Source organism: Ictalurus punctatus, chromosome 6 (assembly GCF_001660625.3).
Source record: "Ictalurus punctatus breed USDA103 chromosome 6, Coco_2.0, whole genome shotgun sequence".
Lineage (NCBI taxonomy): Eukaryota > Metazoa > Chordata > Actinopteri > Siluriformes > Ictaluridae > Ictalurus > Ictalurus punctatus.
In genome coordinates this window covers 29482621-29507390 of record NC_030421.2, presented here as the reverse complement: position 1 = coordinate 29507390, position 24770 = coordinate 29482621, and the positions used below count along the sequence as shown (strand labels likewise).

The 24770-nt window shown below is 39.4% G+C and overlaps 1 protein-coding gene and 1 long non-coding RNA gene across 3 annotated transcripts; both read left to right on the top strand.

The window, feature by feature from the left end:
• The first annotated feature begins 669 nt into the window (after positions 1–669).
• On the top strand, positions 670–1521 carry LOC108266983 (uncharacterized). Its single transcript, XR_001812997.3, has 3 exons — positions 670–971; positions 1082–1186; positions 1420–1521. It is a non-coding gene; the product is annotated as an uncharacterized LOC108266983 (long non-coding RNA).
• Positions 1522–15999: 14478 nt separating this feature from the next.
• gjc4b (gap junction protein gamma 4b) lies at positions 16000–24321 on the top strand. 2 transcript variants are annotated; one of them, XM_017470613.3, is made up of 3 exons: positions 16000–16197; positions 19964–21161; positions 21732–24321. In XM_017470613.3, exons 2-3 carry the CDS (start codon positions 19997–19999, stop codon positions 21743–21745), a joined length of 1179 nt encoding a protein of 392 aa, XP_017326102.1. In that variant the 5' UTR covers positions 16000–16197; positions 19964–19996; the 3' UTR covers positions 21746–24321. The 2 variants fall into 2 exon arrangements, with proteins under 2 accessions (XP_017326102.1, XP_017326101.1); XM_017470612.3 differs by having other exon boundaries at positions 16000–16211.
• Positions 24322–24770: the final 449 nt, after the last annotated feature.

Below are 24770 nucleotides of genomic sequence, written 5' to 3'. Positions count from 1 at the left end.
TGTTCTTGCAGATATAAAGTATCCTGTAGTCAAGCAAGATCATTTAGGGTGAAATGAGAATCGTCATCGTCAAAGGAATATTTACAATAGGTGTGAAATGGATGTCAATGGGTCGTCATCGTCAGTGTCGCTGTGAGAATCTGATACCCAGTCAGGTTTAGGATACGAGTCAGGTTGGTCATCATAGGCATAGTAATCAGTCTTTGTCAACATCAGCGTTTGGTCATTAGTGATTTCCACGAGTGTGAGAGACTGCTCAGAACGAGAGAAACAATACAAGGCAAAATGAGCAATCAAGAAGAATTACTGTATAATTACAAATTATAAATTTTAATTAATAGAATAATCATTATGTGTCTGCGTGACGAGGGGACGTGTGACGCTGTGTGGGTAGCCCTGTTGGCAATGATTCTTATGACAAAAGGCGATACAGAACGATTTTCAGAGGCGGCCAATATCTTGGCATACAGGCTTTTAAATACTAACTGTCGTCCAATCTGCAGCAATAGTCTACTAAAGAACTTTGCGGGCTTATGTGGGGCCTATAGAAATCACGTCACTTTAGGCACTTAGTCCCGTCACCACGATCAGTGAAATACCAAGTTTGTGTAAAAGTGTGTGCGTCATGCGCTCTTTCTGCTTTCTGCTGCATCTTGTTTTAGACTTTGTTTTAGGATCTTGGAAGATGTTTAGACGAACCTTGAACAGAAGAACATGTTTGTGTCTCTGTAAGCAGATAAACATTCTGTACTGATCTCAGTGACATGACATGGCCTTCTTAGGCATTATCCTCACATGAGAATGAAACAGAACAAGAACAAACTTATTACAAAGTAAAAATGAGTAATTTCCCTCACAACTACTAATGTGAGAGGTGAGTTTACTGATTTAAAGTTATGTTTCTTTCTCTTTTTAGGTATCATAAAGAAATGAAGGCGATTTTCAGGTTGTCTTACTCTTTGTAAATTACAGTAGATTATTAAACTCATAGTCTATGATTTTTTTTAATTAGATATTTTTGTATTATTAAGTACTGAAATGCAAAAATCCTCCAGGTGTTCTTGTATTTGGTCTGTTTCAGGTGAGGCTTTGAGGTGTTATGGATGTGTTGGAAAAGACTGTTCAGGTAGACAAGAGAAATGTGGCTCTCTTTTGCAAAATCCTGTCTGTGCCATCATAGATGCCCGTAAGAACTTTTAGTATAATATTCTCAATCGAAGAAAAATATGACTCATAAAATATGAACCTGCAAATATATATCTCAATGTTTTAAACACCCAGGTCTTTTTAATAACCCACTGATTCATGAACCCATCCTAGGATGCATGGGCACTCTGCTAATTCAGTTGTGGTGCTAATTCAGTTGTGAATAAAAACACCACTTTTTTATTTATAACAATTTTATTTGTCTTCCAACAGCAAGATTTTCTATGAAAGGATGCATGAGTGAGTACATCTGTAGGGAGCAACAGCAGGCTCCTGGTACCACTGCTACCTGCTGCAGTACCGACTTCTGCAACCACTAAGGACATCACTCATGGTACATTTATGACCATCACTAGCCAAAAAGTTAAAATCCATTAATCATTCATATTTCATCTGTATAAAATATCTGTACATTTCAGGCATCTGCATTAATTGATTTTTGTTAAATAATGGGAATTTTTATTTCAATTAAATAAAAGAATTAACTGCAGTCTTCAGAAATTCCAGTTTGTTTTATCTAGCCCCATTATAAAAGAAATTCAATAGGTGTTACGGAACGAGACTTGTACAGGAAGTAAGCGCAGGAGGGAAGTCTTTATTTGATACTTAAGCAGAGGACATGGAACGGAAACACTAATTGAACTAAGGCCTGAACACTCCTTAAACTAAAACATGAACATTCTTTAATCCAAGACATGAACCTTCCTTAAACTAAGACATGAACGTTCCTTAAATTAAGACATGAACATTCCTTAAACTATGGTAGGAAACTCTTCTAACTTAGGCATGGCATGAACACTCCTGACTAAGGCATGGCATGAACACACAACTTGCTTGGCTTGGGGTTGCCTTGCAGCAACTCTTTAGCTTTGTCTCTCTTAGTCCAGTCCCGATTGGTGTTAGTAGATTCAGTTTAGTCCAGGTTAATGCCGCGCGACGTGCGCAGCAACACAAGGGGTTTAAATAATTAGTCACTACTCTCTTAATTGCTGACAGCTGGCAACACTTGACACAGAGGTAGTGTCCATGCACATCTCAAGCACGTGCACGCCCTGAAGCCACTCGTGCACGTTGTCGCCTCAGCGCCCTCTGCTGGCGCTATCGTGACAGACCCCCCTCCAAGGGTGGTCTTGGGCCCCTGTGTAATCGGTCTCTTGATGCCTCGGAAAAACAGGGCAGCCTCCACCAAGCAGCAGACAGGCGGAGCAAAACCCCCAGTGGGACTGAAGCTCAGGGCAGCGCCCCCAGCGGGACTGGAAGGCTGGGCGGCGCCCCCAGCGGGACTGGAAGGCTGGGCGGCGTCCACAGCGGGACTGGAAGGCTGGGCGAGGTCCCCAGCGGGACTGGAAGGCTGATTGACTTCCTCTGCGAAGCAGGAAAGCAGAGAGACGTCCTCCTCAGCACAAGTAAACAGAGCACTGTACTCTGTGGGGCAGGCAAACGGAATACCGTCCTCCGCGGAGTAGTCAAACAGAATGGCGTACTCAGCGGTGCAGGAAGGAAGAGGGCTGTCCTCTGCGGGGCGGGACAGCCTCCTCGGCTGGGCAGGGCAGCGGGACAGCCTCCTCGGCTGGGCTGGACAGGGGGACAGCCTCCTCGGCTGGGCTGGACAGCGGGACAGCCTCCTCGGCAGACGAGACCTCCCCGTAGGTCTCTGGCCGGAGCGCCGAGGTCACCATGTTAACCTCAGGCTGGAGCTCCACAGCTGAGACCTCCCTGTAGGTCTCAAGCTGGAGCTCAGAGGCTGCCAAGTTGACCTCAGACATGTGCCCAGAGGTTGCCCTGTTAACCTCAGGCTGGAGCTCCACAGCTGAGACCTCCCCGTAGGTCTCAAGCTGGAGCTCTGAGGCCGCCATGTTGACCTCAGACGGGAGCCCAGAGGTTGCCATGTTAACCTCGGGCTGGAGCTCCACCACGTCGACTGGAACCTAAAGCGAAGCTGCTGCTTCTATCCGGTCCAGCCATGCATAATAGAGGTGGAATGGCCAGTCCTCCTTGTCCATTACTTCGATTCCCCTCTCCAGTACATCCAGGTGGTTTGATTGCCCCGGCTGCAAGAAGTCCTTCAGAAAAAGTTCTGAGAACTGGGTGACGTCATAGAGGACACTGTACCCTGAACGGGCCAGCTGCTCTGCCCAATCCCGGGCCGGGCCATAAAACCGGGATACTAGGAAGCCCAGCCACTGTTTCTTGGTAGGCTTGGGGGCCACCAGGCTTGCAAAGTACACCTGGCTGTGAAACAGGAACAGCAGTGGGTGGGATCCCATGCGTTTCCAGCGGGAGTTCAGCGGCCGTCCTCTGTGGAAACTGCACAGACTTGTACTGCGGCCAGTAGACCGAGCACCTCCCGACCAGGTGCTCTCCTGCTACTTCCCTGCTTGGGCGCGGCATTCTGTTACCGAACAGACTTGTACAGGAAGTAAGCGCAGGAGGGAAGTCTTTATTTGATACTTAAGCAGAGGACATGGAACAGAAACACTAATTGAACTAAGGCCTGAACACTCCTTAAACTAAAACACAAACGTTCTGTAAACTAAGACATGAACGTTCCTTAATTTAAGACAAACATTCCTTAAACTAAGTCATAAACACTCCTTAAACTATGGTAGGAAACACTCATCTAACTTAGGCATGGCATGAACACTCCTGACTAAGGCATGACATGAACACTCAACTATGGCATGGCATGAACGCACAACTATGGCATGGCATGGCATGAACGCACAACTTGCTTGGCTTGGTGTTGCTTTGCTGCAACTCTTTAACTTTGCCTCTCTTACTCCAGTCCCGATTCGTGTGGTTAGATTCAGTTTAGTCCAGGTTAATGCCGCGCGACGTGCGCAGCAACACGAGGGGTTTAAATAATTAGTCACCACTCTCTTAACTGCTGACAGCCGGCAACACTTGACGCAGTGGTAGTGTCCATGCACATCTCAAGCACGTGCACGTGCGCGCCCTGAAGCCGCTCGTGCACGTTGTCACCTCAGCGCCCTCTGCTGGCGCTATCCTGACAATAAGACATAAATGAATTTAATAAGACATCACCAATATAAGATATGTCTTTATCTAAATATCTTCATTAGTGATTATTTTATTTGTGGTAATGATTTTCACAGAAAAAGCAGATTAAAGGGTGCTTTTTTTTCTTTTTTAATTAAAAATTTAATGAAAACCTGTCTTTTTTTCATAGGGCAGTTTTACTTGCACCAATGAAAACTCTTTCAAATTAAGTTATCGGCAGAAATCAGGTCCAATAGTAAACTACTGACAGACGTGTTTGTTTCCTGAAAAGGTTAATATAAGGGATTTCTAAGAACACAGCATACTCATGATCAATCAATGACCGACGCTTAGTAGTGCCTACTCAGTGTGGCTCAAGGTCCCTTTCCAGAACCTTCACACTAAGTGTTCCTCAGTGGTGGAATGAACTTCCAACCTCAATCCGGACCACAGAATCTGTCACTATCTTCAAAAAACAGCTAAAGACCCACCTCTTCCATGAACATCTTACCAACCCAAAAAATTTTATTTAAAAAAACCTACTCTGGCACTTATACCTCTACTCTGCGCACTTTGCTTCTTCTAGAACTCAATTAATAGATATTGTATAGTAGCACTACTTGTATTGTTCTCCGCTTGATATAGCGCTTTGCTTGTATTTTCTCATTTGTAAGTTGCTTTGGATAAAAGCATCTGCTTAATGAATAAATATATGTATGTATAAATGTATCTATCTATAAAAAACATATTATAGATCAGGTAATATATAGATAGATTGTATATAGAATAAAGATCATCATTATACCTGGTCTCCTCCAATATGGGGGGGAGGGGTATGCGACATGATAGGGGAGGCTTTGGGGGGTGGGGGTTGCTGTAGTTACAAAAGGTTGAGAAGCACTGGTCTAGAGGATACAAAATGTGGTGCATTGCCAAAGAAAAATATTATTATCACTTTAACCATTTGCACATACAGTTGATGTAAACGGTCCAGACACCAAAGAAACTAGAAACTGCAGAATCACACTGACTATGACTTTGACTACGGGGTGGTCGACTAATCGTAGGGTTGGCGATTCGATTCCCGGCCCACATGACTCCACATAGTCCAAGTGACCTTGGGCAAGACACTGAACCCCTGAAATTTTACATAGACCAATGAACAGTCTCAAAACTAGAGTTATCAGCAGAAACCAGGTCCTATAGTGTCCAGTAAGGGATGTGGGGTTTATTATAATTACATTTGATCTTATAACCCAGTGATTTTTTTTTAAGTGATATACAAATCAAATTTTTTAAACTTGAAGCTTATATAAAAGTATTCTTTTCTTTGTGCTCATGCAGTAAACTAGGGCAAGCTCGCTTCTCCTGGCAGTAAATCTTAGTTATGTCGGTGTTGCATAATTGAGAGTGACTGAACAAATGAACTCAATTCTACAGACAGAGCCAGAAATCTGGGAATAGTAAAATGTCATGGCTACACTAGTTTGTTTAAAGGACTTCATCAATGGAGGATTAACCAACTTTCACTTGTAGAATTTTGTTATTTTTTCATTTTTTTGTTTGTAATGCTTATGTCCCACCACATAAGGATGTTCACTAAGCGGTGTTCACTGGGGATATATACTCATTCGCATGCAGGTGATTTTTAGATTTGCATTTACTAAACTTTCTCTCCTCTGAGGCCCCATTTTGGAAAGAACAACAAAAAAATCTATTGAAGACTAATCTATTAATCATGAGTAAAAAATTGTTGATAAAATCCTTACCCAAAACTATGCCAGGAAACTTTATCCAGACCTGTCTGATAGTCCATAATAGGAGGGTGAAAGATTGTTTTCCCCCCTTTGTTGGAAGAGAATAATAAACTTGAATGGATGTTTTAAACACAAGTATAATAGTGTAACAGATAGTACAGGCCAAACAATACTGCACTGAGCAAAAGGAGACACCTAGTCCCCAAAGCTTTCAAAATACTCATGCATGTATCTTTCATCTTAATGTGAAAATGTTCTATATTAATAAATGATTGTGGATCATGTGTACCCTTAAAACTTCTGGATTAGCAAATGTTGTGACTAGAGGGATGTTTTTCTTCTCGGTATATCCAGGATGTGTCACATAAGTGTCTCCCATTTTTGTGTGTGATGTATAGGAATCTTTTACTGATGGTTTTGTTTCCCAGTCACCTAACCAGGGCTGTTTTTAAACCTTTGGCGACCCTATGGAAGGGCCCTATGGTCCTATTTATCAAAAGGCATTATTACAAAAAATATATATAATCTGCTTAAAATCATGCATTCATACAGAGCCCCCTTGTGGCCCTATGTGACTGCATTTACCACTTATAACTAGAAACTAGGAAGGGCCCTACACCAAAATTATTATTTCATGTCTGAAAATACTCTTGACCAAATTTCAGGTTCTTTTGGTAGTTTCATATTCCTGAAGAATAGTCTATTTTCTTCAAAAACCTTGAATACAGACTAAAATCTGGTATAGATTAAGGGACAGAGTAACGGTCTATACAGAATAGAAGCGACCATCAGTCATACATAACCAAAGGTGGCGCTGCAAACAGGTCAATCTTTGAAAATGCATTAATACATTTGTTAAAATATTTGATAAAGTAATGATGCATTGTCACTTCTCTATCATCCTTTTTATTAGAAATGTGTCAATTTGAAAATGTTAAGATTTGAACATTTGGAGGACCGTTGGAGGAGAAAAAAGTCAGTATTTTAGAGATTTGTATACATTCTGTTTACAAATTATAAGAATATAATATCTCATTTGTCAATGTCATTTGTTAGTGGTCAGCACGTTTGCCTCTCAGCTCCAGGTTTGGGACTTTGATTCCCACCTCCGTAGCGTGTGAATGTGAAGAATATGGCTCTTTATACTGCAAAATCCTGTCTGTGCCATCATAAATACCTGTAAGAATTAAAAAAATTTGATCAATGAAAAATGACTTATGATACCATATGATACGATACCATATATAGATATCTGAATAGTTTAGCTTTTCTCACCATGTTCAGCACAAATGGCTTAGCACTGACAGGCTGCAGTGAATTATGTGTCTGTGTCAATATGTTTAACCAGAAATGTTAATATTTACTACAAATTGCATTCAAATTTTAATTTAAATAGAAGCTGCCACATCATGCCATGTTGACCCACAGGCAGTCAATATCTAATATAAGTAGAAGGTTACTAAATTTGTCAAAATATATTTACATTTTTATCTGATGTCTCCTGGTTCACAGTGACGAGTACTTCCTCTAGTCACTTTAGCTCACCTAACTGTAAGATCACAGAGTCCCGATGCAGAGTTTTTCTTCGGAACTTTGAAGTCGAATGCATGTAAATTATAATTCAGGGGTAGCTGCTATAAATGAATTAACACGGCTAAGCCTTTCCTGTCTTAAAGACATAAATATAAGTATTCTCCATCTGTATTCTATGCTGTTAAAAAATGTCTTCACGCTGGATTTTGGATTGTGTAGAACCAAGTGCAATAAGAAAAATACATAAAATAGTATGAAGAAGCAAGCCTGGGGCTGATTTGTTTCTAGCTTATCAGTGACAGTCATGGCCCTTTTAGAATTGATCTCATTTATACATTGCCCTATTGATGGAATTCATAAGAAATTATGGACCCATAAAAAAAAGCATGGACCCAGTACAACCTTATGAACTTGTGGAACTGTCTATCTGTTATTAAGTGTATAATACTTTACAAACATCATTCTTATTATGGTATTGAGATCTCAAGATATAATGCTATAATGCATTGTTCAACCCTAACCAATTTTATTGTCGGGTTATTGATGGATTTTTGATTTGTGCGCTCCCATCTAATATCATGATCAGCCCTCACTGTTTAAAACGAAACCATTTCTGCCTAAATGAGAAGAAACTTTTTGTCAGCATATGTCAAAAGCTTTCTGGTATGAAGTAGAATAAGTAATTCAGTGATAGATAGATAGATAGATAGATAGATAGATAGATAGATAGATAGATAGATAGATAGATAGACACTGCTGATTAACTTATCAGCTCATAATGTAATAGTCTGTCCACTAAACTGCTCGATTAGGACTATTATAGTGCTGAACTGTACAGGTGCACAACTGGATTCTGCAAACATCATTAAACATTTCAAGACATGTAGACACATCTTTATTAAGCTCTGTATGCACTGGTATTCAGATTCGAGAAGTCATTTGTTATACAGAATTGTAGGGAAGAGACTTGATTACATCAGTAAGTGCAAAACACATTAACAAACTAAAAACACAACATCAAATTCAGAAGCATAGCAACTAATTAAAAAAACACAACAGAAAATCAGAAAGTGCAACAGCAAAACTAAAAACACAGCAAGCAAATCCAAGCAATAGCAAAATGTAAAAGACAACAACAAATTCCCAAGCACATCGATATCATGATCTCAAATGTGATTTTCACAGAAACACTTCTACTCAGACCAATGAGCAATCCAGAAATTTTAGATGAATCCAAAATCTGTAGTAAGAAACTTGGAATGACAAACAAGGCATTTTCTGAAAAGGCTACTGCATGGGCGTGAATTTGTAGCAGGCCCTGGTGGCAGGAATTGGGAAAAGGTGTGCTCATAATGTGAAGCTGAACATAGGTGTACCTGGAGCCAGTATAATTGTGTCTGACATTACAGTGGGCACGATAACGTTCATTGGTCATTTGAAGATGCCAACATTCTTTCTTGCACTAATATTATTCATTAATTTTAGTCATTCATTTTCAGTAAGTTCTTTATCCTGTTCAGTGTTACAGTGGATCTGGAGCCAGGTGTGAGACGTTAATGCACACTGGATGGGACAGCCGTCCATCGCTGGGCACCATGCACACTTACGTATGCACACACTCATTCAAACCTAGGGGTAATTTAGAATAGCCATTCCACTAACCAACATGTTTTAGGGAGATTGGAGTATGTAAGTAGACACATGGTAAAACCACCCATTAAATTGACCTACTTTTTTTTTTTTTTTTTCAATGTCCCTTCAGGGAAAAAATATATATTGCTGATATTATTGAACATTTTCAGAAAGTATTGTCACCAATCTTATTGTGTCAAATCTGTAGAAAATCTTTTGTAAAAGTCACACCAGGTAATTTTACCCAAAACCTGGGTAAAACTTTCTACAGGCAAATGTTAAGAAGGTAAGCAGTAGTAACACCCATCAGAGCTCAAAAGAATAAGTCAACTGGACCGCAGCAATAGTTAAAAATACTCAGTGATATACTGGACACACAATCATGTCAAGTTTAAATTTTAGTTTTGCTCTTCTGGTGCACAATTTCAAGGTACTTACTTAGGGGTTTTAACAGTGCATTGTTGTTGACAGAATTAATATGGTCATGTTATTTTGGGAAAATATGTTTAGTCAGTTATGTTCATGTATTCATTTTCAGTAACCGATTTATTCTGGTCAAGGTTGTGCTGGATCTGGAGTCTATCCCGGATGGGATGCCAGTCCATCACAGGGCGCCACATACCACATATTCACACTTATTCAGTTCTATGGGCACTTTAGCATAGCCAATCCACCCCAATCCACCTACCTGTATGTTTTAGGACAGCGGGAGGAAACCAGAGCTCAGGACTGAAACGGGGACCCTGGAATTGTAATAATGCTGCCACAATACCACTGTGCCACCCATTAATCATGTTAATTTGGTTAAATGTATGAGAATGTCACATAACATTAAATAATTTTGAATTTTCCTTAAGGCAGTAAAGTTAATTGATGTTCTAGACGTATCACTCACCTGCAAAAGAAATAAAAAATACACTTCAGTAATGCCACCACAGAGTTGAGTAAGAACATCTCCACATTCACAAAAAAGAAGAATAATATGATTATAAAACTTTACAATGTACGTATATACAGTACAGTATATCTAAATCATGTTAAACTTAGAGCTGTAAATTGCCAACAATCTTATATCTATTTTCAAAGGGATATACACTCACAGATATATGATGTATTATTCTGTGTAAATATGAACACTAGTAATTGGAATGCATTTCAATGCATTCCTACAAGTCACTCACACACTCATAGGTTGCCTGATTAATTTTACAGTATGTATAACAAACAGTAAAATGTTGTTAGTGTGACATGGTAGCGCAAGGGTTAAGTTTTGTGATAGAAACTAGAAGATTATTGAATATCGTTTCTAGCTATAAGCAGGCCAAGTAATGAGCGCATAATACAGTTGTGGCTTTCGCATGGGGCCCCCTTGTGGTCGACAAAATGAAAGATATGATTGAGGTGGTTTGGGTGGGTTGGGGGCTTTAGAAACAGCACCCACAGAGTTATGAGTTCAGTTTCCATGACTGCAAGAGAGCCTGCAAGCTCCATGCATAGATTGTATTCTGCCTCACATGTAAATCACGTTTGTGTTGTTAAAGTGACTTCTACAACTAATAACATTTGATCAGCACATATTTTTTGCTGGCAGCCTGTGCTCTTACTATTGTTCAACAACACTAACATTGAACCTTTTATATAAATATATGCTTTCATAATTCTGCACACTAACTAGTTTAATCCCAATAGAGCTTTGTTTATAAAAAAAAAAAAATCTCAAGAAAAATCTGAGATTTTTTATTTGTTAAAATTGGGAATGAATTTGTATTCTTTCTTGACAGTAACGAATAAAGGGAAAAATCCTTGACACAGAAATGCACATACTACAAGGGATTATTTATATCATTACACTTTTTTTGGTGTGCAGAATGGATGAATATTCAAGATTCAAGCTTAATTTCATATGCACAGTAAAACAGGCAGTTAACCTGTACAATGAAATTCTTACTCTGCACTGCTTCTGATAAACCACTAATACTGTACAGATAGAGTTATTAAATGGTTGGAACTTACACTGTGGGTTGGAGTGTACAGGTAGAGTGTGATATATATTACAAGTATGAAATGAAAGGGTGAGGAAGGTAGGCTGTAGTGCAATAATAAGACAATGGCAGTAGACTCAGTAAAGTACAATGAAAAAGACATTAGGTGTCATGTTGGATAAATATCGTAGAAGATAATCCAAATCAGAAAGGCTAATTGTGAGTTCTTATGAGCTTTGATGATTTCCAGAAGTTTATGTCTGCTGTAAGTTATTACCGTGTGCACGAATAAAGCACAACTGTGATGGCTAATATAAATAATAAATTACAACTGTTACGGGAGGAGCATGCTAAGATGTCTGCCGCGGTGGGTGCCAAAGTATTTTCATAAGTATTACTTCTTTCTTCAGTAGTTTAGAAAGTTGTACTTGGTTAATTGCCTTGTGTTAAAATGATCCTTTAGTGGCTCGGCTCTGTGGTTTAATGTTAATTCTTCTGTACATAAAAGACTTTTGCAATTTTGTAGTGCAAACTGCAAACTGGTGGTGGTTCAATGACTTCCAAACACATGTTCTCACAGTAAGTGAGCAAGCTTTTAGTGCCATATTAATGGTGGCCACATGCAACTTGTGAATCATGTAAGGGCTAAATGTAAACAAATGTATCTCATTAGCAGCAGGGATGTAGAATACATTTGTTTTGATCTCGGTGACTGTCATGAAGGAATGAAAATAATCATAATAAGTAGAAATGCTATTTTAAAGAAGAAATGCTTCAAAAATTATTTGCCAAAAGTCCAAGTGAAATAAAAATGCTATAGGCAAAGTATACTCAAGACTTTATGCAATTTTTGTTTTTCTCACACTAGATTATTTTGAATTATGATAATTGCAGGTGTTTTTGCTGCATTTCATATATTATATAAGTATTTATATTTTTTAAAACGCTACAGACACTAAACTTGTCCCTCACTCTAATCGTAAGTATACATAATTTTACATTACATGTTGGCTAGTGTAAACTGATATGACTTGGCAACCAAGAAACCCTGCTGAAGACTCATAGAGAGATAGTCATAATTGGGGAGTTGCTGGTGCAACACAACTCCTGAAGCACCCTTCCTCCAACCATCTGCTCTCCTGCTGGGAGGCAGTTGAAGGCTTGCCACTCTGTCTCCATGGCAACACCCGTGTTCCCCGGTTCCTTAATAATCTGAAGTGTGCTACCATGTCTTACACAGTTGTGCGCCTGTAGATCCGCTATAGCTAGAGGTGCAGAGGGAAGAGTGGGGAAGTGAGGCCTACTTGATGGAATAAGAGACTCATGGCTGACTCGTTTGCTCCACCTACTACTGAGGATAGAGTCAAGTCGAAGAGCTAAACTCTGCCCAACCCCCACTGCCTTGTACCCCTGCCCCCAAACACTCCCTCTTACACACTAAACAAAGCAAAGGTGGGAGACATCCCCTTTGTTTGTTGGTCCATAGGTATGGCGGGTTTATATATATATAGCACATTTCAGTTACTTGTGCTTGTGCTTTCCACAGACATTTCTAAAGACATACACGATATTGAACATACGGTTAATTTGTATGCAATTTACCTCACAGTGTATTTTGTATGGGATATCTTAATTTGTCTAAACCCTTCTAAACCAAATTTTCCTAAGCCAATGGTAGGAAGGGAGTGAAATTGAAAAATATAGTCTTTATAGAAGAGGAAGTATTGCTTCAGTGATATACAGTGAGTTTTAAGAAAGAATGAAGCACCTGTCCTTTGTTTCACAATGTGGTTTGTGACAGTAGTTAATTACTGTAGCATGTACACTGGCAAAGTGACACAGGCCAGCAGCTGTTTTTTGTTCATATGTAATCAACAAACTACCTGACTTCCACAAAATCACATTGGAGGTTTGTCTGTGGTGTCTGCAAACAGCAGATGTTTTGAGTATGGAAGTCTGTTTTCTTGTTGAAACCAGCATGAGTAGCAATAAAAATACCACAACGCAGACCACACTATTTGCTATTTAAGATGCATTTGTCTGTCTCAGCCTTCTTGTATAAATTTTCACAAAAATGTGTTAGCAAGAGACAAGCACTCTTTCAAGGAGCCTCGTATTTTCCCTTAAATTATCGGCGGTATGTACTCAATAACCATTGGAACTTCATGCATGAAATATTAACACAAAGACTTATTGTAAAAGGGTTGGCAATGAGATTGACTCAAGGAGTGCTGGCTCAAGAATTTGCCAACACTATTGTAGCTGCTCCGGAAAATCTCCTCCCCTGTAGTTCTATATATTTGTCTTGACATGCACATTTTCCTCATGTCTTATAATTATAATCGTAAACTATCGGAGGAAAATAAGAAAATATTACTCAGTTAAAGTCATAGACTTCAATATCACAAACCCTCATTCATATCACTAGATCATATCACTAAAATTTGTGATATATCATCAGAATATATTCATGTTCAGTCATGTCAAGTTCAGCAGCTGGATTATTCAAAAGCTGGCTTATTTCTTTGTTGGGGCTTGTGATTTCATTGAGCTCCTACCAAATCTAAAATACTTTCACAGTAATAAAAAAACAAGAAGCAACAGATAAACAGCTTCAGCACTCACTTTAAAATCTATCTAGCCAGCCAGGCAGACCTAGCTAGCTCTCTATTCATAAAGACAATACTCAGGTTTATGATTACAATTAATGATGTGCTCTGAATTTCCCCAAACTGCCCCACCTAATAGATTACACTAATTTAACCTAGTTTTACCAATAATCAGGATTTATATGGTATGAGAGAATGGTATCCTGTATAGTACAAAGACAAGCCTGACTTAGTGGTATGGTAATATCTGTATAAATTGTGTAATTAGTGCACCATTTATCATCCTCTTCTCCTAAAATACCAGCACATGGCCATTGCTCAAGTTTTCTTTTTATGTGTAAATTACCATCAGTTGTTTTAGTGAACTGTAAGTGATCTGCTAAAAGCCCATCAAACAAACATCATATACGCAAATTAAGTCATTGACTTTTTTTTCTTTTTTTCATTGACTTATTTTTCCATTTTGGCATGATCCAGATCTTGGGAAAGGTCTACACAATGTACAGTACAACAAATTATTGATATTTCATGATGCAATGCCCTGGTGTAGTTGCTGAAAACCAACTCTGGAATGTGAAAATAACTACCAGGAGCAGAGAAGGAAAACCCTCCCCCAAGTCACTTCATTATTTGAAAAAGTGCTGCTGAGGAAGGATCTCAAATACCAATGACTTCCGAACATGTTTTTCTACAGGAAGAAAGGAAGTTGTTAGAAACATTTCAAATGGTGAGCACGTGCAACCGGTGCTTATTGTCCGGCAGTGCAGCCGAATTTTAACAAAGCCTACACTCTGGGGCAAACAAATGGATAAAGGTATTGCATATCATTGAAAGTTAGGACCCACTTCATCTCATAAACACATCTTCTTCACAGTCTGTTTATCAATAGTGGGAAGCCATTAAAATTTAATAGAAGAACACATCTGACACATCTGTGTGCAAAAGGCTGTCTGAAGGTTTATACCAAACTTCATTATTTGAAAACGTAAAATATTATATATTAACTTATGCTGCGTGTTGCTTCAGTCTGTCCTAGTTTGTTTACTTTTTACATTGCTAGATTAAAAATATGAAATTTCAACGGAGGGGCATGGGCGACCACTACTAACTAGATATTTGTACAATGGGCCACACAACACTGATACAAGGTCATTTGTGTGGTGCTGGAATGAGTGTATCAGGTGACACAGTGCTGCTGGGATGTTCAGGCTCATGGCTTGGTTGAGAACAAGTCTGCCCACCAAAAATGTTCAACCAACAATGATTCTGTTGTCAATAAAAGATAATTGGTGTGTTAAATATTCCAGTAATGCTGCCATGTGTTTCAGACACTTTATCAGAGGCACTCACACTGATAAAGTCAGTGTCAGACAAAATAATATCTAGTTAGTGTTGGTCGTATAATGGTTCCTTTCCCATAATTAATGGAGTAGAGGAAGGGGCTGTAGCACAAAAAAAAAAACTATGGTCAGTAATTGTATACCTGCGATGTGCACTTATATGTGGCTGTAACTGAAATAGTTGCAAGGTAAGTGTGCTTCCTTTTTGGGTCACCTTTACATTTATAAGTTGTTTAAACGATTATATTTATTGATTCTGTATTTTCCTGATTTTACACTTTCAGAAAAAGGCTACCCTGCTGCAGGGAAAAAACAGTAAAAACCATCACGGAATTAATATGGTTATTATAATAGTTCCACCACAAATACCAGTACAAACCATCAGATAACCATTACCATTGCCATTATTGGTCCATAATAGTATCCACTAGACATGACATGCCACAAACAGAAGGAAAAAAAATTACCAGTAGAGCCCAACAGGCACCATTACAGTTTCCATTAAAACCAATACAACTCCCATTATAATCAGCAAAACCATTACAAATTCTATGAAGGGTTTTTTTTTTCAGCAGGGTACTAACTTGGATCTTTCTTTGGTCCTGTGGTTTGTACCTTCAATATGTAGCCTATCTTTCACTTGGAATTTTGGATGTAGTGTACCTTTTAAAAAAAAAAAAAAGAAGAAGAAGAAGAGGAGGAAGAAGAGATTGAAAGTACATAATTGAACGTTTAGAGTAAAACTTTGAAGATAAAGGCTACTGTGCACCTTTCTAGGTAAAACATGCATCACTCCACAGACTAGGAAAGGCACAGGATACAAATAAAATGTGAAAATTGAAGGATAACAGGTGGGTTTCTGACTTTAGGGACACTGGAGGAGAAAAGAGAGGAGGAAGTGATTGGTAAAGATAGAAAGAGGAGGGAGGGAGGAAGAAGAAGAAGGAGGAGGAGGAAAAGCAATTTGGGGCTCCTCTTTTGTCCGCGCTTATTTAGAGCCCTGGAACGGGAGAGAAACAGCACATGGACCTAATCTGAACGTTTTAACGAGGACTGAACATTTGGTTGGAAGTTGAAGGGGAAATGTGGTAATCCTTTACACACTAGGCGAGCAAAAACCAAGGAAAAGCGAGTGGAGGTCGGTCTTTAACGGTACAGTGTCTTTAAAACCATATTGATTTGAGTCGTTGTGTGCTAGCTTAGCTTTGAATTGTAGTGGCGTTCAAGAAGTAAATAAATAAATAAATGGGGGGGGGAAAAACACCCAGATGCTTAAAATGGCAGTGTTTCTTTTGTCGGTCTAGTAGATTAAATTGGTGAAAAATAGCAGATGTAATGAGAAACGTTGGTGGTTTTGAGGTGAAATTCCGTGAACGAGCAAGACGCGCGTTCATTCCTGAGGAGAGAACAATAGTAAACTCGGCGTTCAATAGCGTTTAGACTTGAACGATTCTTTTCTTCAAAATTCCAACGCTTTATTACTCTTTATAGTGAAAGAACTTGATTTATCTGAACCGAATATGTTGAATGGGGTTCTTTTTGTGGGAAAGGTTTAGTGTTAAATGTTGGGCATTGAGGCAAGAGGATGAGTGTGAAGTGTGTAAGCGGCGCGAGACATGGAGAGAAGAGGCGACACGTTGCACGCCACATTTTCCCTCTAATGGAAGAAACATCCCTGAGAAGCCAGAGTTTTGAGGGTTGAATTTTATTTCTGTGGTAATTGTAACTCCAGCCTTTCAAAATATAACGCTTGAAGCCTCTGGAAAAGCTTGTTTTAAAAAAAAAAAAGTTGAGTAAACCGCGTCCATAAAAAGATATTTAATGACCAACGTGAAGTCAGTGCATCTTTAGGCTGCTTCATCTCTCCAGTGAGATGTATCAGATATAAATATTCATATATTCAGAATATATACCCGGTGTTTATGTTCAGTCTCATATCGTCTTGATCCAAACAAGAATCGTGTGTAATGTACCCCCCTAGAAGGTTTAACCTTCACGTTTTCTATCGTTTAGCATTTTCTAGGCTTCTGTGAGAGTTCTTATTAACTTCACTGTTTACTGATGGAAGGTTCGCGAATCGTTCTGAGCGAGTCGACTCTTAAGATTCAGGAGTCCGAAGTGCGTGTTTTTTTTTTTTGTTTGTTTGTTTTTTTAACACTGTCATGCTTTGCTTGTAGAATGGCGAGTATCAAAGTGAATGTGGTTATACGGTAGCAGTTAAACCGGATTGTGGTATGTGTGGTCTTTCCTAGACCAATTAGGTCATGTAAATGATTCTGTTCTTGGTAAGTTTTTATAGGACTATGAAAGAAATGACTGTAAATTCTTGACTGTGTTACATCAGGGGTCAAATCTGTCACTTACATTGTATTTTGAGATGCTGATGTTTGGTGAAACGGAGAAATCAAAATTGTTTAACCTGCTCATTCGAAAGAGTCAAATCTGAGTCATATTGGACACCAATTCCTTGGGCTTAACCTTAATTTATGGTGGTTATTCAGATCATGTTTCAGTAAGCAACATTTTCTAGGTTACAGCGAGGGGCAGTGGTCAGCAGTTATAGCTTATATATTTCTAGATGCTTCTCTTTTAATGAATCACACAAATGATAACGTTGTCCTGGTAGAACGAATCAAGTCAGAGAGTCATTTTGGAAACGAGTACTTTAGGCTCAAGAGTTAACTACTCTCCCAGATGTTTCACAATGGCGTCCTGCTCTTGTGGTGCTCACTGACTGTAATAGCTGTCCTACTTGGGTTTTGAAGGACTCCTGTGTGGAATGTTGGAATCATGGATATTTCATTCCCTTGAGGAATTTGGATACATGGAAAAGGCATTGAATTCAGCCTCAGACATATCAGTTGCATGATTGAAGATGACGTTAAAATCTTTTTAGCTTATGTTTTGAATGATGAGTTATGAGCTTTGCTCCTAAACTACATATTTTAGGCCTCTGGTGATATCCTGATGTAGCAGGGGACGCCCCTGACCATCACAACTCCGTTGTTTCTGCCTTTCTGGGGGGGGTGCGAATGGGTCAATGTAATCAGGAATGTGTTTTTTGGGGGTGTTTTTTTTGTTTGTTTGTTTTTAATGCTTGCTGCTCCATGCCTGGAACTTTTGGGTCATGTCGCTGCCCTCCCATACCTGATTCTCTTGATTCTTCTTCAAGGGGTGCCAGTTGTGTGGCAGGGTGTAACACTGGAAGAGTTGTAGAAACAAGTCCTGGCCCACAAAAATGTTGCATTACAGGGCACCAGCTGTGAGTGTCGGCATGTCACAACTGGCCTCCACATTGTGCTGTTGGTGCCAAATGGATGTGCTCTTCTAGTTCTACCTTGCTGTAATTTGGTGCCCGTGTATAGTGTAGGCGAATAACTGTGTGTGTGAGGACACTAGGGGTGGCTACCACTCGTATAACCTTCCACCATGCATGCTGTGCAAGTTGGAGTTTTACCATTGCCAGTACACTACCTGCAGCTATTTACATTGCTTTTAGGTATTTAAAACAAACAGCTTAAGTTCAACATATACCCATGGACTCACACCTTTACTTGTATTTTACTGTGTACTAAACAGCCTTCATGTCCCTTGTTTTTTTGTTTTTTTGGGGGGGTTTTTTGTACCAAAGTAATCAGCCTGCATTGTAGTAAGCTAAGCCTTACAGTCTGTCATCCAGCCATGCATTTATTCTGACATGCTGTTACATGCCTTGGGAGATGAAGATATTCCTGTTTCTGGAGTATTGTACAGCCTGGGACGAGTTAAAAGCTGACAAGTGAAGGAACACAGCTGAAGTGTATTTGTTGAGAAAAGGCTTAAGAATAGCTGTTTGTGGTGGGTGGAGAGGGTGGACATGATGTATGGTGTTTGTTACACAAGCAGTTCAAATAAGCCCAGCCAATGTTTGCCAAGGTTTTCAGTTGACTAGGTCATTCTGAATGTCGTGCAAATCTAAGCCACTGACCCATGTTATGATCTTAAAACGTCTCACTTGGACTTTATGTGCAGCTTGGTTGAGCTGGGGAATTTGCAGTTCACATGGACCCGTGTTTTCCTGTTCCTTTCTTTAAGTTTGTCAGCACGCTCTTTCAAACGAGCTGCCTATTTTCAACTTATTTTAGTACATAGGTGCTAAGCCACATTGTTCAGAAGGTACTTTAAAAAAAAAAAAGCAAAGGGCCATTATACACCATGCTTTTACTACCCCTCAACGAGTTTCTTCACACGTTTTATAGCTGGCTAGGCTGGAGAGTAGAGGGTCAAAAAAGCTTTTGTTCAGAAATTAACCCCCAATCATCTAATTTCATGAAGCCTAAAAAGAAAATGATTTTGTACAAATTAAACCAGTCTCCAAAGTCTAGTGCCGTCATATTGCCTCCCATGTAGGCAAGGCCACAGGAAAAGCCAAAGCCTATTTAACATACATGCCAAGACACATTCAAGGAGGAAACTTTTCAAGATACTCCACTTGGGCATTGTGTGAATGCAGTGCCATTCAACCTTTTCACAGTATGGTGGTGGCTCCATCTAGTGTCCTGCTTTTGTATTTATTTATTTATATATTTATTTTAATTTAAATAATGTCTTGGTTCTGAAATATTAAAGCCTCAGGAATACTGACTCAGCCCATATCTATTTGCTTTGGCTTGACTACCCTACTACTCAACTATCATTAAGGTCAAAATTCTTGTTGTTTAAAACAAGGTGTCACCACAGTAGCAAACAAACTAACGTGTCGCATTACAACCGGAATAATATTGATTGTTACTGTGAATGCTTTTTCATTTGTAACTAATATTAGTTTAGTTAAAATAGTTTATTTATGTCAGGAACATTTGAACATGTCTGCTGCTATGAATGAGTCCTAATTATTTAATTTATTTATTTTTAAATATAAACAGTACTGACGACCAGAGTGCTGTAGCAGAGGCAACATGAGTTGGAGTTTCCTGACGCGTCTTCTGGAGGAGATCTCCAACCACTCGACGTTTGTGGGCAAGCTATGGCTTACGCTGCTTATTGTGTTTCGGCTCGTACTGACTGTGGTGGGTGGCGAGTCAATATACTATGATGAACAGAGCAAGTTTGTATGCAATACGCATCAACCTGGTTGTGAAAATGTGTGCTACGATGCGTTCGCACCACTCTCGCACGTAAGGTTCTGGGTTTTCCAAATCATCATGATCACCACACCCACCATTATGTACCTTGGCTTTGCCATGCACAAAATTGCACGCATGGAGGATAACGATTACGAGTCATGTAGTGGGCGTAAACGCATGCCTCTGGTGAACCGGAGCGCCAACCGTGACTACGAGGAAGCTGAGGACAATGGCGAGGAGGACCCCATGATCTCTGAGGAGATTGAGCCGGAAAAGGAAAAGGAAAAAGAAAAGGAGAAAGAAACGAGGAAGAAACACGACGGACGGAGACGGATCAAGCGTGACGGTCTGATGAAGGTGTATGTGATGCAACTTCTCTCACGTGTGGTTTTCGAGGTGGCCTTCCTGTTCGGCCAGTATTTTCTGTACGGCGTTGAGGTGGCGCCATCATACGTGTGCACGCGCAGCCCATGCCCACACACTGTGGATTGCTTCGTGTCGCGCCCCACCGAGAAGACCATTTTCCTGCTCATCATGTATGCTGTGAGCGCCCTCTGCCTGCTGCTCACCGTGCTTGAGATCTTGCACCTTGGTTTCAGTGGCATCCGTGACGCATTCCACAGCCGTGCACGGCGCCAACATCATCATCAACTAGCTTTGACCAACCAGAGGTCCTTGGTCTGCCAAAGTCACATGCCCTCAGCACCCCCTGGCTACCACACAGCTCTGAAGAAGGATTCTGGCAAGGCGGGCGCAAGACGTGAATACAACCTTGGTGACTTAGGCCATGAGTCTCTGGGCAATGAGGCGTCCTCACGGGAGCTGGACCGCCTGCGGCGGCACCTGAAACTAGCCCAGCAGCACCTGGACCTGGCATACCAGACTGAGGAGGGTAGCCTGGTGCGAAGCAGCAGCCCCGAGTCCAACAGCACAGCCGCCGAGCAGAACCGCCTCAACTTTGAGAAACAAGAGAAGCAAGCCAGTTCCTGTGAGAAAGGTAAACCTATCTAGAAAATATTTTAACAAGTGAAGTGAAAATTTAGGCTACCGTGTAGATAAGTAATTAAATAATTAAACAGCATTAAAGAAACCATCCTATATTTTAAATTTACTAAGAATTACTTGGGTTTCACATCAATTCTTCTATCAGGCCACATGGAAATGTGGAATTTGTGAGGAAACAATTGTACCATAATATGAAATGCCAGATGTTGAACGTTTGGTCCATAATGCAACAGTTTTGCCTAGCTGTTGGTAGTAATAAAAACTAATGGTGTATGTGATGTATATCTACTGGTAAACTAGCTGATCTGATTGTTGCCAGAAACCTCATGAGACAATTATTTGGAAACACATTTTCTTTATTCTGAAATGCAACTTGCATGGATTAAAAATATAGAGCGCACTCGTTAAATGTAGTGTCTGAGTGAACTACTGCGCAACAAAAAATGTGAAAAGCAACAAAAATTATTTGTAAGATAATCATGTAAAGTTCTCGTACACACACCACCCCAAAAACTCGCATTGTCAGTGTACACTTATTTATTTTATTTCTTCTGTCTTCTAGGGATCAGAGCTTGAGTCCTAAGCCAACAATCTGCATTTTTCCTTACCGAAACATCATGGAGGAAGGAACACTATGAAGATGGACATCTTGAGATTTTGTGTGTGTGTGTGTGTGTGTGTGTGGGATTTTTCGTAAGGCAATACGACACTGAGCACGCCGGTGAACAGTAAGAGCACCCTGTGCAGTATTATGGCAGGATGGGGTGTCGGCTTCTGAACACATCTCAGCAGCCTGTGATACTTGAGGAGCGGTCTGCCTGACATTCCAAAGTACCCAAGGGCAAATAAAACCATTTCTTTGTGTAGCTGAGCAGATTTTTTGTGTCTCTGTCATAGGAAAAGATCTTCTGTATGTTTAATGTGCTTCTTAAGAAGTGTCAAGGGTTGCATCTCAAAAATGCCTTAAGTTTTTAAACTGGAGTTTACATATTTCGTTGTCATTCCAAAAAGCAAAGGATGAGCCAGTGTTAAATCACACTATAATTTTTTGGATAGTTTAGGTACATGTGTAGAATAAAAATAGGTTTTGTGTTTAAGTAGTGATCTGTAATTTAGTAATTGCATGTATATGTGAATTGGTGTCAAAGGGCTTGTTACTGTCAAAGGTAGACTTTTTGTTACTCTTAATTTTGTTCGTTTAGATTTGTAGAGTTGTGGGGAAGGTTGATTCTTCCTCTAGGACATACTGTAGGATATAACCAAGGACCTGTGCATAAAGTTCCCAAAAACGCTGTTCTGGTCTTGTATCAGGTTTATAGACTCAACTTGATTCATCATTAAGGAAAATTCTAGTTAGGCATGTATAGTACCTGTCAAAGGTTTTGACCCACCCAGTCCAGAAAGCATTTTTTTTTTTTTTTTTTTTTTTTTTTTGGAATAGTGAATACACCAAAACTGCTGGCTACCTCATATGGGTGGGGGGGAAAGGCAATGAACAAACCTTGTATAGAACTTTTGATATTTATTCAAAGTAGTCTTGATAACAGCTTTGCTTAGCAGCTTCATTATATAGCCACCTGTGCTGCTTTCCCAACTTAACCATATGATGAGCACATGCTTTCTGCCTTTTCTAAGCGTTAAATAAAACAAAATGTAGAAGGGGGGGGAAAAACATGCAGGAGCCAATTAAAATTCATTTAAAGATTCATGCATGGGCAACAACATAATTACTTATATTTTCTTAAAAACACGTTTAAACCAGAAGCTTTATTAGCATGAGAAATGGGTGTGTCCAAGCTTTTGACCGGTAATAAGGTGCATCTGGGAGAAATTTAGACTCCGTTAACCTGCAGAATCCAAGCGGTCTTAATCAGTAGGTAATAACACTGAAGTAAGACAAGCACTCTTTGCCATGTTTTGTGTTAGGCATCCAAGTGGCCTCAGTTTCCACTGCTTTAAATTTGTACATCTGTTTTAGTTGTATTTTATAAACGTGATGTTGCACAACAAACCCAGTCACAAACTTGTTTGATGGTTTGTGTATACTGGGCTCCACATTCCAAATTAACTTGATCTGTAGCCTGTACTTTGACAGTAATTCATCTTGGGACACAGTGCCATCAGCGATGTGGGTTTGTACATTTGAGTAAATGCAGCTCTGTTGCTTGTAATAAACTGGAAACTAGTGATCGCCATGCTGAAGTTCAGTCTCGGCGTTAGTTTCAGCTTTTGCTGTTCTGGAACATTTTAAAGCCACTTTTTAGTGCCTTTTGTCTGAATAATCAAAACAATGAAAACCTGGAAAATGCTTGAATACTTGAACCATATTTGTTGACCTGCAAGGAAGCTTTTGATAGTTCGGTTTTCCACCTCGTGTGTGTGATGTGTATATGAGGATTTTGTTGAATGCCTCTTTCTGTGGATGAAGATGGCAAGGCTTCTCCGTGCCATACAAAAAGTTCCGTTGTGTATTTTTGTATGGTGTTTTATGTTTTGTTTTTTTGTTTTTTTTAAAATAATGAATCTTTCGCTTATTTCTTTTCACAATGTCTTTTTTGGGCCTGGTATGGATCTCTTTGAGTCTTGTGCATTTGGTTTAAAAGTGTTTAGTACATCATAGTGTTTGGGTTTTTTTCTTTCTTTCTTTTTCGTTAAATCAGTCATTTCATGTGTTTTTAAACAATCATTGATGTTGCTTTATTATTTAAATTGAGTCAAACTGTTCCAAATGCATTTACATGTTTATATGCCTGGTTTTCTTAAAGCACAAAGGTTAATGTCCTTGTGCAAAACTAAGAGTTAAGCTTGGGAAACGATCCAGTCCTTGGTAAATGTGCCCTATTGACTGGTGTTGATCTATTCTAGTCTGAAAGAGATTGGCTTTGGGGAATATACTCTAATCTAAGTATATTTCCATGTTTACAAATGTCACTTAGAGGGGATGTCCTGATTTATTTTTGTTTTAAACAACAAGCCGCTTGTTCTATCTGCGCATTAGTGTTGAGTTTTTGCCGTCATCTCAAGTGTTTTGGTGGCTTTTTTGTTGTTGTTTTTGTTTTTATAAACTTTGTACTATCTTTTTATACCTTTTTTGTACCAATAGTATTTTTGTGCAAGTTAAATACTGAATAAAGCTTTGGAAATAAAATGCACTGTATGTGTGTTGATTCATCATTGTTATTCAATTTTCTACCCCACAACAGGAATTGTAGATAACTTACTAATGGCAGGAAAAAAGGTCGATTCCGTATTTTGCATGGTTTGAAGGGCTCTTAGCTTTCTATATGTTCTCTATCTGAACCCTTCTCTAATAGGAAAACACTTAAGGCTTTCTCCACAGTGACAAACCATAGAAATGGATTACCACTAAGCAGTAGTGGCCAGTTTCATTTAGATGTAGTTGAGTTTACTGTTCCAGACAGGATGTGCCGAACACAGTTTCAGCTGTCACTGGAATATGTTCTCAGACCAGCTGCATTCTCTCAGCAGCTCTGCAGCCATCGTGTACACAAGTTTTTAGTGTTGCTATTCTGTGCAAGATATTTTTCAATTCAAAATCTACCCAAGTATATTTCTTAATAAATTTGTGACCATTTTTTAT